At 42.2% G+C, this 14,249-nt stretch overlaps 1 protein-coding gene across 1 annotated transcript in view; it reads right to left on the bottom strand.

Annotated features, from left to right (window-relative positions):
• Nucleotides 1–14,249, bottom strand: part of Tubgcp3 (tubulin, gamma complex associated protein 3) — a 62,696-nt gene that overhangs the window by 48,091 nt on the left and 356 nt on the right. The window contains exons 2-4 of the mRNA XM_013022841.1: nucleotides 7,087–7,194; nucleotides 2,975–3,042; nucleotides 1,045–1,122 (exon numbers count right to left, since the gene is read on the bottom strand). Of these exons, the coding sequence (XP_012878295.1) occupies nucleotides 1,045–1,122; nucleotides 2,975–3,042; nucleotides 7,087–7,194 (254 nt within the window). The remainder of the gene's footprint in view (nucleotides 1–1,044; nucleotides 1,123–2,974; nucleotides 3,043–7,086; nucleotides 7,195–14,249) is intronic.

Here is a 14,249-nt window from a genome sequence, read left to right as displayed (position 1 = left end):
ATCACCAAGTAACCACGCAAAAACCAGAGTAGAGCTGTGGCTCAGGGGATGAAGCATCAGCCTTAAGCAAAAAAAGCTAAGGGACAGCACTCAGGCCCTGGGTTCAAGCTCCAGTATCCATATATAAATTTCTTAAAAAGGACACAGAGTAAGACAGGTTGAGATGTAGAGGTGGGCACCAAGGGAAGGGAATGAATGAGGATGAACTGGTCAGTGTAGTTTATTTGAACATATGAAAACAGAACAGTGAAACTACAAGAATTACTCTACAAAATGAGAGTGGGGTAGGAAAGAATGATGGAGGGGCTACTCGGTATAGGTATGAATGTCACAATGAAACCTTCCTATTCAACTGTTGTACACTAATAAAAATTTTAAAAAGATCAAATCAATAACAGTACCATCTCCCCTGAAAACATTCTTAGAACTTCCCAAACACTATGATTAGAGAAATTATCATGGATCACTATCTTTATTAATGTCCCCTGTAAGCCACACATCACCACCATGGCAATCACCACTCATTAATGAGTTTTCCTCATCTGAAAGCACAAAAAAAATCCCACAGGACTCCCAGTTACTCCTTTAAAAGCACAAGTTCTTAAACAGACAATTTTATCAGAATTTAGCATAAGAAACACTCCTTCAAGAAAGTATACACTAAAAATGTCCCCCAAAAAAGCTGTAGTTTACAACTGTAATTCTAGCTCAGGAGGCTGGGATCTTAGGATTGTTGCTCGAAACCAACTCAGGCAGGAAAGTCCGTGAGACTCTTGTGAGACTCTTATCTCCAATTAACTAACTACAAGAAAAATAGAAGTGGTGCTGTGGCTCAAACAGGTAGAGCACAAACAAACCTTGAGCAGAGAGCTCAGGGACAGCACCCAGGCCCTAAGTTTAAAGCCCCACAAGCAAAAAATAAATAGACTTTCCATGACAAGGTTTTTGCTTTTCTTCCATTACATTCTTACCTACAGGGTGACTGCTACTGAAATTCAGTATGAACATCCCAACAGAACCATGATGTGCCGTAGAGTAACTTACCTTGCTCGCTTGCTTGCGAGGATCCTCACTAAGGTTCAACAAGAGGTAGAGTACTGACCAAGTATTTTTCAAAACTCCCTGTTTAGAAAAAAAACATTGTAAGTACTACTTCATACAAAATTTCATTTTCTTCTCTCCTAAATTATACTCATTCCCAAAGTAGAAATGAATTTTTTTTTTACATGTGCGTGTACCAGTCCTGTGATTTGAACTCAGTGCTGTCTCTGAACTGTTTTGCTCAAGGCCAGCACTCTACCACTTGAGCTATGGCTCCATTTCTGGCTTTTTGGTGATTAACTGGAGATAAGAGTCTCCATGACTTTCCTGCCTGGGTGGACCTTGAACTTTGACCTTCAGATCTCACACTCAATTACAGGCCTAAACCACCAGTGCCCCCACTGAAATGAATTTTAAAGTTCACCTGGTATCATTAAATCTGTGCTCATTAAACACATAATTAGCACTACCCAACAAAAGGCTTATGGAGATGATGCTCCATAATCACCCCTGCACCTCCCTAGAAAGATGCTCCAAAGTCTCCAATAACAAATATTTCACATTACCCATTTTTAAAAAAAATTTTATTAATATTGATATCATTCTATTTTTTTCAATAACAGTATTATCTCCCCTGAAAACATTCTTGCCACATAAAGAGGTTACATTTATATAAGTCAGTAATGAATATCTTTTTTGGACAATGCCCCCCCCTTCCCTCAACATTATCCAATTTTTTTTTTTAATTTTTTGGTCAGTTGTGGGGCTTGAACTCTGGGCTTGGGCGCTATCCCTCAGCTCTTCAGCTCAAGGCGAGCACTCTACCACTTGAGCCACAGTGCCACTTCCAGTTTTCTAGTGGTTTATTGGAGGTAAGAGTTTCACAGACTTTCCTTGCCTGGGCGGGCTTTAAACCGTGATTCTCAGATCTCAGCCTCCTGAGTAGCTAGGATTACAGGTGTGAACCACCAGCACCCAGTTTACCCAATTTATAATAACACTGTTACAGCTAAAAATATTTTTAGAATTTCCCAAACACAGTAAGGAGAGAAACATCATCATAAAATATGTACCTCTTCCTCCTTTATTAATATCCCATTGGAACACAAAACAGAAGAATATAAAAAGGAATTTGAAGCACCGAGCTTCAGGGTAGGGGTCCTCCTTCCTTCTTGCCCTCTCCCTCCCAGGCCTCCACATACAGTCACCACTGATGTCGCAGACTCCAGCCATCTATCCCACCATCAATCAGCATGTGCTACCTCACTTCACCAGGCAGCAGATTCTGTGTGTACATCCTTACCTTTGGGCTATAAAGGCTAAAATATATAAATACCTTTTCTAAAAACAAAATTACTGGATGTGTAAGAAACACCTTAAAAAAAAGCTTGTGGTGAGCCTATAAATTAACTAAAAACTGTTCAGACCCTCACTTTGTATCTCTCCTCTTTCATGTGAGGTGTTCTCTGCTGCAGTCACTTTACAACTACCTCCAACTCCAGGAAAAACAAGATTCACCAATCAGCATCTTGTCACAGAAGGCAACCTTCCCTTCAAACAAGTAATGTCATTTCATCATCTGACAGAGAACAACAAAATGCAGGAGACCACTCACCAGCTTACTTAGCCCCATTCTGTTCCAGTGGTAAAGTGGTAACAACATCTCTGAATTCCTCCAGAGAGACTCAAGTGATGATGAACCAAGCCATAGTGTAAACTATGCATACACATCCTCTGCCCCTAATTCTTCCCCTGCTAAAACTTAATTCTGTTTGAAAGGAAATACTACCTACAAAAGCCATTAGTGATAAGAAAATAATGTAATGTGATAGTACCAATATAGGTTCAAGTGTTTGCAAACCATCATGAATATACTTTCCACTCATGAACACCCTCTTCACTCATGCACTGACTTCAGAATACCTGCCCATACCTGCGAATGAAGCTTTCTGTGCAGCTCTGAAAATAATGCAGCATCTGCCTCTCTCCTTTGTCGGATAACTGAAAAAATTAGAAAATAAAAATCAACTGTGTTAATCACACATACTGAACATTTTTTTATAAACGTATTTTATTGTAAAAATACCGTACAGAGGGGTTACAATTACATGGGCAAGATAATGAGTACATTTCTTATCAAGCATTGTCGCCTCCTCCTTTGTTTCCCCTTCCCATCCTTTCTCATCCTCCCCCCCACCCTCCATCCCCCCCACCACAGTTGTAAAGTTCATTTTTTGACATAATGACTTGTACATCTTATTGTTGCAATGGGTCCTCCTGTATCCCTGCTTTAACGATTCTTTTTCCCTTCCCCTCCACATATACCAACATCAAATACAGTGAAAGCAGGGGTTATACCATGGGACATACAAAGCAACAAAGACATAATCTTATAAACTGAACTTTTTTTTTTAATCGTGGGGCTTAAATTCTGGGCCTGAACACTGTCCCTAAGCTCTTCAGCTCAAAGCTAGCACTCTACCATTTGAGCCACAGCACCACTTCTGGTTTTCTGGTGCTTTTTGGAGATAAGAGTCTCACAAACTTTCCTTCCCAGGCTGGCTTTGAACCATGATCCTCAGATCTCAGCCTCCTTAGTAGATAAGATTACAAGCATGAGCCACTAGCATCCGGCCTAAAAGTCATTTTTATGTTACTGTTTTACCTACAATATCATATGGCTCAGAATCCCAAACTTCAGAGTCCCAAGAACCTGACCAGATGTGTCAAGGAGCTCTGAGGTTGGAAGGCCCCTCTATGCTCTTTGATATTTGTAACATATGGAAAGTACCAGGCTGGAATCAAAGCATTTTGTAAAAACTGATTATATAATAGAAATGGCAGCTACTAATCAAGTTTAAGGCTATCACCAATTTAACTAATAATAGCTAAACCTAGGAGAGAAATGGGAAATAAGAAAACCTTTAGATTCCAAGGTTCAAAAAGTAGTGTTAACATTTATGATAGTTAATGTTTTCATGAAAATCTACAGTAATGCTTCAGCTTATTAGCTGATTTTCATTTTACTAACAGGAGTCTTTGGAAGATCTAGTTACACTCAGAATTACATGAAAGCAGTGGAAGCAAATGAGTTCATGCTATGTTCTGCTCCATGACAAAGGAGAAGCTACACCAGACGTGGGTTCAGGAGTGACCAGCACTATGGAGAAAACAGCTGTAGCTGCCAGGAAAGGTGCTGTGTTTAGTTAACCCAAAACAGGCCTGGTGGTGTATGCCTGTAATCTCAGCCCTTGGGAGGGAAGCTGAAGGAAGAGGATCCCAAGTTCTAGTTCCAGGCCAGCCTGGACTACACAGGGTTTCCAGGAATGGATCCCGCCAGCTAACACTGCTAAAATGAATTACACACAGATTTGCAATTCTACCCTGAACTGTTCTTTCATAGAAAGGAAAATCTGTCTTCAAAAATGTGTTATACAAAGTGCATCCAATGAAGTGCATTCAGTTAAAATGAAATGCCATGTATACATTTAAAACAACAGAAAGGTGTGCTACATAAATAAACCATTGGATAGTCAGTGGTGTTCTTTCTTCAGAATAAATATTTTCCCCAATATATTACAGTCGTTAAGTTTAAAAAAAAAAAAGCAACACTGATTATTTGTAAGTGATGATTGCAGACTTCAACTGCTAAGCAGAAAGGAAAACCTTGAGTTATAGTGCATCCCACACACCAGTGAGAAAAAAATAAGGAACAAGTAGATGTGAAATACTGCCAATCCATGTTTGCTTTTGCTGTTTGTTTTGGTATAAAAGGATATTGTCATTTTATATTTGAAGGCAGCCATATAAAATGGAAAATTAGCTTTTTTTGTATTATTCCAGAGTGAACTGTTGGAACACAACTAGTGCAAGATGCCAACAACTGTAACCAAACTTCAAATGCCTAAAATCTCATGACATGTGACAGGTCAACATGGCCACCACAGAAGGGGACCTCAGGAATGAGTGAGGGGTGATTGCTAGAGGCAACTAAAAGAGCTACAGAAGGCGCGCCCTACAGCAACAATATAAACACAGGAGCCACACACAGGTGGTATTAAAATGACTTCCTTCTCTATGTCAACAACGAAGCTTCCTATTCTTTAACTCCAAGCTCACACAAACTTTATTATTGACTATTACATGTATTTGCAGAATCATCACAGGCTATGAAAAGCAAGTTCTCAAAGGGAATGTTCTGCTTGTACAATACATTAACAGTTGGGTTTCTAGGTATTAACCTAAAATGTAAATCACTTTAGAGTTCAAGAGTAAAAGAACTACGCTCTTAAGTCCAATCAGACAGACATAGTACAAAAGTAAGCTTTATAGGTTAAAAGAAAGTTATTAAATACTCCATCTTTACATTCCTCTATATTCTATATTATCTGTCCCATTTATAATGGGGGACAGGTTCAAGATCTCTAGGCAGGAGAGATGTTTAAAAGCACAGGATGGTATCAAATCCTGTATCTTTTCATTTAAAGGACGCACTTTACAGCTTCTCTTTGGCATAGCTGAACTGCCAGGATCAGTACTCTTATGCTTTCAGGTTATTAAAGTGGCTGGGCATGGTAGTGCACACCTGTAATCTCAGCTAACTGGGAGCTGGAAGGAGGAGTATCATGAAATTTGAGGGTAGCCTGGATAGGTGATCATAAGGAAAACGAGGCTATGTGAACAGAAGTGCTGCCCTACTAAACTGCTGATGTGACAAGCAGGAAGGGCAGGCAGGCACTGGACATGCAGATGGGGGGTGGTTCTCTGATAAGCAGGAAGGGCGGGCAGGCACTGGACACACAGATGAGGATGGTTCAGGTTCTTGGTGCAACAGAGTAGGGCAGTACTCAGGCACATAATTTAAAATTTATGATTTGTTTCCTTTGGGTTTTTTTCTTCGGTATTTTCAGAACATGGCTAAACATGAGTAATAGAAACCAAGAAAAGGACACAGCTGACAGGAAGAGCCATGGTCCATGCCTGCTGAGTGACACAAAGACTCTGAGGCAGCAGATGGGTCTCTGCTCAAGCCCTAGATGGGCAAAGACTCTACAGCCTGACCCCACTGTGTTTAGGGCACAACCTCCACAAGCAACAGCCATGCCATCTATTCATGACACAGCTCCAAAACATACCATCAATAAAGACCATGGGCCCTAGGTAGTTTATAATAAACAACTGGTGGGAGATTGTGTCAAGCAAACAACTTCCTACATGTAAGTATGATTGTCAATTTGCTAAAGTACTGGAATCATGGCCAAATCTACTTCCTTGGGCAGTTTAACAGCTAGGCCTCTGAAGGAAAAAGGCTGATTTTCAGGCCAGGCCTCTTTCTAGTCAAGCTGCTCCCACAGCCCAGGAAATGGTCAAGAGTGGAGAACCAGCCTCTAGTATAAACCAACATCCAACCAGAAGCACAGCCTCTTCTGCAGGCTGCCTGCTACTCAGAACTGAGCTTTCACACTGCAGCCAGCGGGTGAGCAGCAAGAACAGATTCCATCCATTGAACAACTGACAAAATGAGCGCTAATAAGTAGACAGATCCCATCCAGCCAACCACTGACAAAATGAGCACTACAAAGTAGACAGCCTCCCTCTCCACCACTTAGGAGAGTCACCTAAGAATCAGAATGCTTGCAGTTCTACAGTACCACAAGTCTGAGGGTGACAATGAACAGAAGCAAAGATGGATACATTCAGAGTTGTCCATTGCTCAAATGGTGTTTCAGGTAACCTGGTCAAAAGGCACAAAATAATAAACCCTGCAAATAACAGGGAAGCAGAAAGTTACATCAAGCCATGTTGCCTCCTCCCATACACTAAAACCAAACTGTATTGTTGTAACAGTATTTAAAATCAAATCCTCCAGTGTCCAAAGAGTTTTAATTCCAAAACAGAAGTGAGTTGTCCTTATTTTTTAATAATACTTACCTTAAAGTATGTACATTTTAATAATACATTAAAATGTCTTAGAACTACAGACACCGATACATGCACAAGCATATTCATACGTGTTGTGTCAAGTTTCAGAAGAAAAATACATACGCTCTTTCTTGATTTTTTCAGCTACTAGAAACTCGTCTCTTTCAACAGTTGGGGCAAAGTTGCTGCCAATAACACGTACAGCAAACTGGAACTGCTGCGCTACATCAGCTGAAAGACAAACAAAGGGCAAATTACGGCCAATCAGATCACATTTCAGGACTCACAGCTTAAGCAACTGGACGCATGAGTTTACCTTCCACTTCCCCCCATTCTGTCTTACCTAACAGCATGGAAAAGCTCTTACGAGATCAAACTAATGGCTAAATGAATAAACACGAGACAGACAGCAACAGGCCAGCCAGCTGGAAAAATTCTAGAAGACAGAAAACAAACTGGACTGATAATCACTGAAGAAGGAACAGGAAAAGTCAGACTAGGCACAGGGTATGAGAAGCAAGCCTAGTCAAGACAGCCTTTGAGGAGCTCCAGGTTAAAACAAAATACCAGAGACATTGGGCAACTGAGAGTCTACATCTTCATCGCTAGGTAAAGATGATGACTTATGCACATGTTTACTTTTACTCTCCTCAAAAACACCATTAAACTGGGTTGGGAATGTGGCTTAGTGGTGGAGTGCTTGCCTAGCATGCAAGAAGCCCTGAGTTCGATTCCTCAGTACCACATACACAGAAAAGGCCAGAAGTGGCGCTGTGGCTCAAATGGTAGAGCGCCAGCCTTGAGCACAGAGAGGTTCAAAGACAGTGTCCAGGCCCTGAGTTCAAGCTCCAGGGGCATTAAATTGCAGAATAAAGCAATTTTTTCAAATAAGACAAACATCTCCAAAGGCAGAAGTAAAGCCAGCAAGACTTCCACAAAAGAGTTAGAGGTTGGAAAGCAGACAGATGTGTGGCAACTGACTCTGATGGATAGTGAAACATGAAAGCTCCAAGTCTACAGGGACAGGAAGGAAAAGGGGTAGTTGGGGATCAAAGGCCAGGAATAAACAGTGCTCTCTGCAGACACCCAGAGAAGGAGGAAAGAGGTGCTCTCTTCCCAGGGTATACTGCCATGGCAGAAGAGGCCTGGATGCAAGTCTGAAAAACTAACCACAGGCCCCTACCTGAGTGCAGCTTGATGACCATTACTGTCCCCTTCATCAGACAGTAAGTAAAATACTGACCTCAGGAAGCACCAACCCTCTATAGGAGATCAGCCAAGTCCAGCCAAGCCAAGCCAATGGCCAGCATAAGTTTCTCTACAAGGAAGCACAGTATCTGTGAAAGGCTGCCCTGGCACAGAGCTTTCAAAGCACAAATATCACCAGACATTTGAGCACAGCAAGAGAAATAAAAACAGGAAGAAAAAAGAAACTAAAAATGAGAGAACTTTTAAAACAAAAATTAGTAGAGGTGAAATGTAATGTATAAACAGAATAAAACCTGGATGCTACTAACAGACACATCCAGAGAAGATAAGTTCCTGAATTGTGAAAATATGATAGCAGAATGTGTTCAAGAGCAGAAAACTTGTATTTAAAGTTGAAGAATTAGAAAGGATGAAGGGCAGGTGCAAAGGTGTAAGAGTGGATGCAAAGGTATAAATATGATAAATGCATTTTGCATGCTTGTATGAAAATATCACTGCAAATCCCATTAACATGTACAATTAATATGTGCTGATAATTTTTAAAGAGTCCCTTTAAGTACTACAACAAAAGGTAAAAAGATGGAAATGGAGCCAGTCCAGGTAAGTTGCAAGGTAGGGCCAGGCAGAAGGTGGAAGGAGAAAACTGAAATGTTATAATTTCCAAGAGGAATCTAGGAAAACAGCTTTAAAAAAAGGGGGGGAGGGGGGCTCACACCTGTAATACTAGCTACTTAGGAGGCTAAATCTAAGGATTGCGTTTCAAAGCCAACCCTGGCAGGAAAGCCCGTGAGACTCTAATCTCCAAGAAACCATCAGAAAACCGAAATGGCACTGTGGCTTGAGTGGCAGAACAGTAGCCTTGAGCTGAAGAGCTCAGGGACAGTGCCCAAGCCCAGAGTTCAAGCCTCACGACAACAAAAGAGTAGGGAGGGGACAAAGGTCTCTAGAGTGAAAGAAACCTTAGCAAAAGGAAAGGAAGAGAGGACAGGCAAATTCTCTTACTAGTTATCTGAGGGTATAGCTCAAGTGGTAGAACACCTGCCTAGGAAGTAGGAGGTCCTGAGTTCAAACCTCAGTATTGCTCCTTAAAAAAAAAAAAATCTGGCCAACTAGTTACCTGGCTTATAGCAGCCGCTTTACTCAGATGGAAGGTCCCACCTCAGAAGGGAGTCTGAATGAAAGCATATCCAGCTCTCTCCCCTGCAGGAAATCAGCTGGGGACAGCCATGGGTGGTCAGCAGGCCTGCCTGGCCCTTCTGTGAACTTGAACTGAAGCCTCCAGGGGCAGCCTGGGCCTACCCACTGTGAACAGGCCCTATTTCACCTGCCATCCAAAGGAGCGGATGGGCCATGAGAAGACATCCCGCAGCAGCTACCAACAAGTCTTCATTCGTAAATGGAAATGTGAACTAGGAGAGCAGGCTGAATTCAGTATACTGTCTTCCCACATTATAAACAACTCAAAACTCCTAGAAAGGCCAGAAAATAATTAAGGAAGATACAACCAAAGCCAGAAGACTGGACAGAAAAGGAGAACTCTTGGTGAAACAGAAGTTAAAAAAACCTTGAAAGATGGAAAAATGGACTTGACTTTAAAGAAGAATCAACAGAAACTGTCACAGGTGAATAGGGAAGACATGACAACTAAAATTGCTAAAAAGAGACTGACCATCAGACAGAAAACCACACACAGTGTGCAACTCAGGAATCCAGGAACTGGCAAAAGATGAGGCACATAAAAACTCTGTCTGGGGGCTGGGAAGGTGGCTCAGTGGTAGAGCACTTGCCTTGCATGCATGAGGCCCTGGGTTCGATTCCTCAGCACCACATAAGCAAAAAGAAAAAAAGCCGGAAGTGGCGCTGTGGCTCAAGTGGTAGAGTGCTAGCCTTGAGCTAAGAGCTGAGGGACAACACCCAGGCCCAGAGTTCAGGTCCCACAACCGGACCCAAAAAAAAAAAAAATCACTGAATATCTTCATATTACGGAATCCTTGGCTGGGTGAATCTGCAAACCTATAATCCATGGATCTCAGAGGGCTGCCTATATGTGTAATGTATATTTTAATGTACATGTAAATGTTCTGTATACTCTATCTTCCCAATAGGGAAGATCACTTATGATCTAGAACTTCATCAAGTCACCACCAAAACAACAGAAGCATAATTTGTAATACCAGAAGAACCACGAAGGTGGTACCAGTGGCTTGCTTGTGTCTGGAATCACCCCTACCTAACTCAGTACACTGTATATGTTAAGTCACACCTGAAAATACATGTTGAACGCATATGTGAAAATGCCAAATATTCCCTTTACATCTTATCTGTTAGAAAAATGTTGCCTCTCACAGAGTAGAAAAGCCAAAAACAAGCATGTTGTGCCCAACGACAGCAATAATGACTGTGTCCAAAGATATAAGCAAAATGGAGATATAATTTCTTATCATTTGCAGGCAGGATGTGTTTCACACAAACTCAAAGGTGTTACACAGAGAAAAATGTGGTAGGAAAGTTTGAGTCTTGAATTACTCAGTAGCATAAGTGTTACAGAATTGGCCCCAGGGCAGGGGTAGTTGGAGGGAGGTAGAACTTTTATGAGACAGCACTTGGGGGAAGTCTTTAGGTGACTCAAGGAAGGCCCTTAAAGGAGACAGTGTAATCTAGATCTTTCTCTTGCTTACTGGCCACAGGATGAACAGTTCTGTTCTGCCATGCACCCCACCATGTAGTGTTCTCTCAGTCCTGAAGCAACAGACCTAACCAATCATGGCCTGGGACCTCCAGAGCTAGGAGCCAAAATAAAGCTTCTCTTTATAAACTGGGTGTCTCAACTATTTGTTACATACAATAAGTGAAGCTGAAGTCAGCTAGTGGAGTAGCTCTCTTTCCCTTACCTCTGTCTCTAGCCCTTTGCACCTCTGTTACAGGTGGAAAGTAAAATTACACTACCTTTATAAAATTGTTAAGTACCTCTATGTATGTAAGTACTTTGCTTTTCAAGGTCATCTGAAGCCAGGTACATTTTTTTTAATACAATTTTATTGTACTATTAAGGTGCTCCCAGAGGGGCCACCATTTCATAGGTCAGATGATGAGTACATTTCTTTGGACAATGTCACCCCTTCCTTAGCTTTCCCTCAGGTTCCCCCTCCTGTCCCTGCCCACACATTGCACAGTTCATTTTCCACAGTGTATACTGGATACCAGGACTGCATCTATTCACCCTTCTCCCCTCCCTTTCTTCCCCCCACCCACTGCAAAATGAAAAAAATCCAAAAGCAAAACCAAACTATAATAACAAAACAAACATTTTTTCCATTTCCAGAAATTGTTTGACAAGTAGTTATTGTAAATGTCTAGAGGAGTCTGATGATTTGTGTGTGATTGCCTTGAGTTCTGTACAGGTTTTCATGTCCCATTGTAGATCTAGCTTCCTCATATGAGAAATATGTGCTGTTTCTCTCTCTGAGCTTGGCTTACCTCACTTAACATGATTTGTTTTAGGTCCATCCGTCTCCCTGCAAATGACCTATTATTAATCTTTCTAATGGATGAGTAAAATTCCATTGTGTATATGTATATATTTTTTAAATCTACTCTATTGTAGGGCATCTGGGCTGTTTCCATAATTTGGCACTTGCAAACAGTGCAGCAATGAACATGAATGTGCAAGTGTCTTTACCGTATCCTGGCCTGTAACAATCTGAGTTGATGCCCAGTTGTGGTATGTCTAGATCACAGCACTTAAAATGTGTGTGTGTGTGTGTGTGTGTGTGTGTGTATGAAAATTGGATTCTGTGATAAAATTCATTTGAAAGTAACAAGAAACTATTATGTCTTGATTTCATATTATTAAAAGATAATAAGGCTGCCAAGTACTCATGACTCAAGGCTCTAATCCTAGCTACTCTGGAGAATAAGACCTAGAAAATCAGTTCAGGGCTGGGACGGTGGCTCAGTGGTAGAGTGCTTGCCTTGCATGCATGAGGCCTGGATTCGATTCCTCAGCACCACATAAGCAGAAAAAGCCAGAAGTAGTGCTGTGGCTCAAGTGGTAGAGCTCTAGCCTTGAGCTGAGGAGCTGAGGGATAATGCCCAGGCCCAGAGTTCAGGCCCCACAACTGACCCATAAAAAAAAAAAAATCACAGTTCAAATCCAGGCAGAAAAGTCCATGAAACTCAATTTCTAAAATAAGCAGCAAAAAACTGGGCTGGTCGCATGGCTCAAGTGTGAGAGCACCAGCAAAGCAAATGCAAATGCAAGACCAAGTTCAAACCTCAATACTAGCAATAAATAAAACCAATTACTGACAATGTCATTAGGATGTGAGGTCATTGATCAAAGGATCTACGGAGTTATCAGATAAAAATACCCAATGAAGGGCTGGGAAGGTGGCTCAGTGGTAGAGTGCTTGCCTTGCAATGCATGAGGCCCTGGGTTCGATTCCTCAGCACCACATAAGCAAAAAAAGAAAAAAAAGCAGAAGTGGCGCTGTGGCTCAAGTGGTAGAGTGTTAGCCTTGAGCTGAAGAGCTGAGGGACAGCGCCCAGGCCCAGAGTTCAGGCCCCACAACCGGACCCCAAAAAAAAAAAGAAAAAAAAATACCCAATGAAATTTGGGTATTTTATGAAATTTTATAAATGTCAAAATATTGTAAAGATAGCTGGGCGCCAGTGGTTCACACCTGTAATCCTAGCTACTCAAGAGGCTGAGATCTGAGGATTGCAGTTTAAAGCCAACTCAGGCAGGAAAGTCAGTGAGACTTTTATCTCCAATAAACTATTCAAAAAAAGCCAAGTGATACTGTGGCTCAAGTGGTAGAGTGCTAGCCTTGAGAGAGGCTCAGGGACAGTGCCCAGGCCCTCAGTTCAAGTCCAGGACTGGCTAAATACAAATTCTTCAGTAAATACCATATTTTGAAATTATAAATTTTATTTGGCAATCGTAGTTATCAGATATAGCAAAGAGAACATCATCTTTCATGAACATTCTGAGGTATTTTTCTCACAGAGGATCCCCCCTGCTGACAGCGCCACAGACTTAACACAGACACAATTCTAGATGGGGAGAAAGGAAGAGACAGAATTTTAGTCAAGAATTTCAACTTGCTTGAAGTGGTGATGAAAATTTTTTTTAATTTAGAAATATTCTGGCTCATGATGAGTAACTACTTTCTAAATATGACCATGGGAATGAACGAATGGTTTATCTCTGCAGGAAGAAAACTGGAACCGAAAATTGGTACAAAGGGAAAGCTAAAGTTAAAAACATCATAAACAACATAAAAATACTCTAACAACTTTAGTTCTCTGAGTTCTCCCATGCTTGAGAACAGGAGACCAGAAAGGTAATTCAGTGTGCGAGCTTCACGGGAAGAAAGCAGATCTGGCTGACGCCCACCTCGGGGCCACTGCACTGTCTCCTGCGGAGTGGACAGCCCTTGCTTCAGGTCAGATGCTTAAACACTTCAGGCGCTTTCTGTCCCCCAGCCTCTTCCTTCCATCTCTTTTTGCCCTGCTTTGATCCTGCTGATCCCACCCCTGCCCTAGAATGTAAGGTGGGAATAATGTCTGTACCGCCAGCACCTGGCCAAAGATTTGACAGAGAAACAGCGAAGGCTGTAGCCAGAGCTGTGTGTAGATCCAAGCAGGAGCAGCAGCAGCACCAAACGCTGGTCCTCTGGCCCTATGGTCATCACCCAGACCCAGAGGTTACAAGCATTAACTGCCACACACGGTGAAGATCGGAGACGTATCGTAAATGTGTTCTTCACACTTTAAATGAAATTTGGCTGCTTTTCCACGTTTTGGCGCTTAGGCAGCAAGTGGCCCAGTCGATGCGATTACATCAGAGGTCTCCCGCACGGCGCGTCCCCGCTGTCAGAACCAGCGTCCCGGGTCACCGGGCTAAGTACCGAGTACCGCGGCTGGAGAACCGGGACGCCGTGCACACCACCGCCTGACGGTGATGCTTAACAGCGGCCTTGGCTGGAGAACCCCGTGTAAGACCTCTGGAGAGCCGGGGCCCGCGCCCTGCAGCCACGCGCCGCCGCTCCAGGCCAAGCGCCGGGCCGCGGCTT

The sequence above is a fragment of the Dipodomys ordii genome, unplaced genomic scaffold, assembly GCF_000151885.1.
Source record: "Dipodomys ordii isolate 6190 unplaced genomic scaffold, Dord_2.0 Scaffold64, whole genome shotgun sequence".
Classification (NCBI taxonomy): Eukaryota; Metazoa; Chordata; class Mammalia; order Rodentia; family Heteromyidae; genus Dipodomys; species Dipodomys ordii.
Note: the sequence above shows the minus strand (reverse complement) of the source record. Positions and strands in the feature narration are given on the sequence as shown.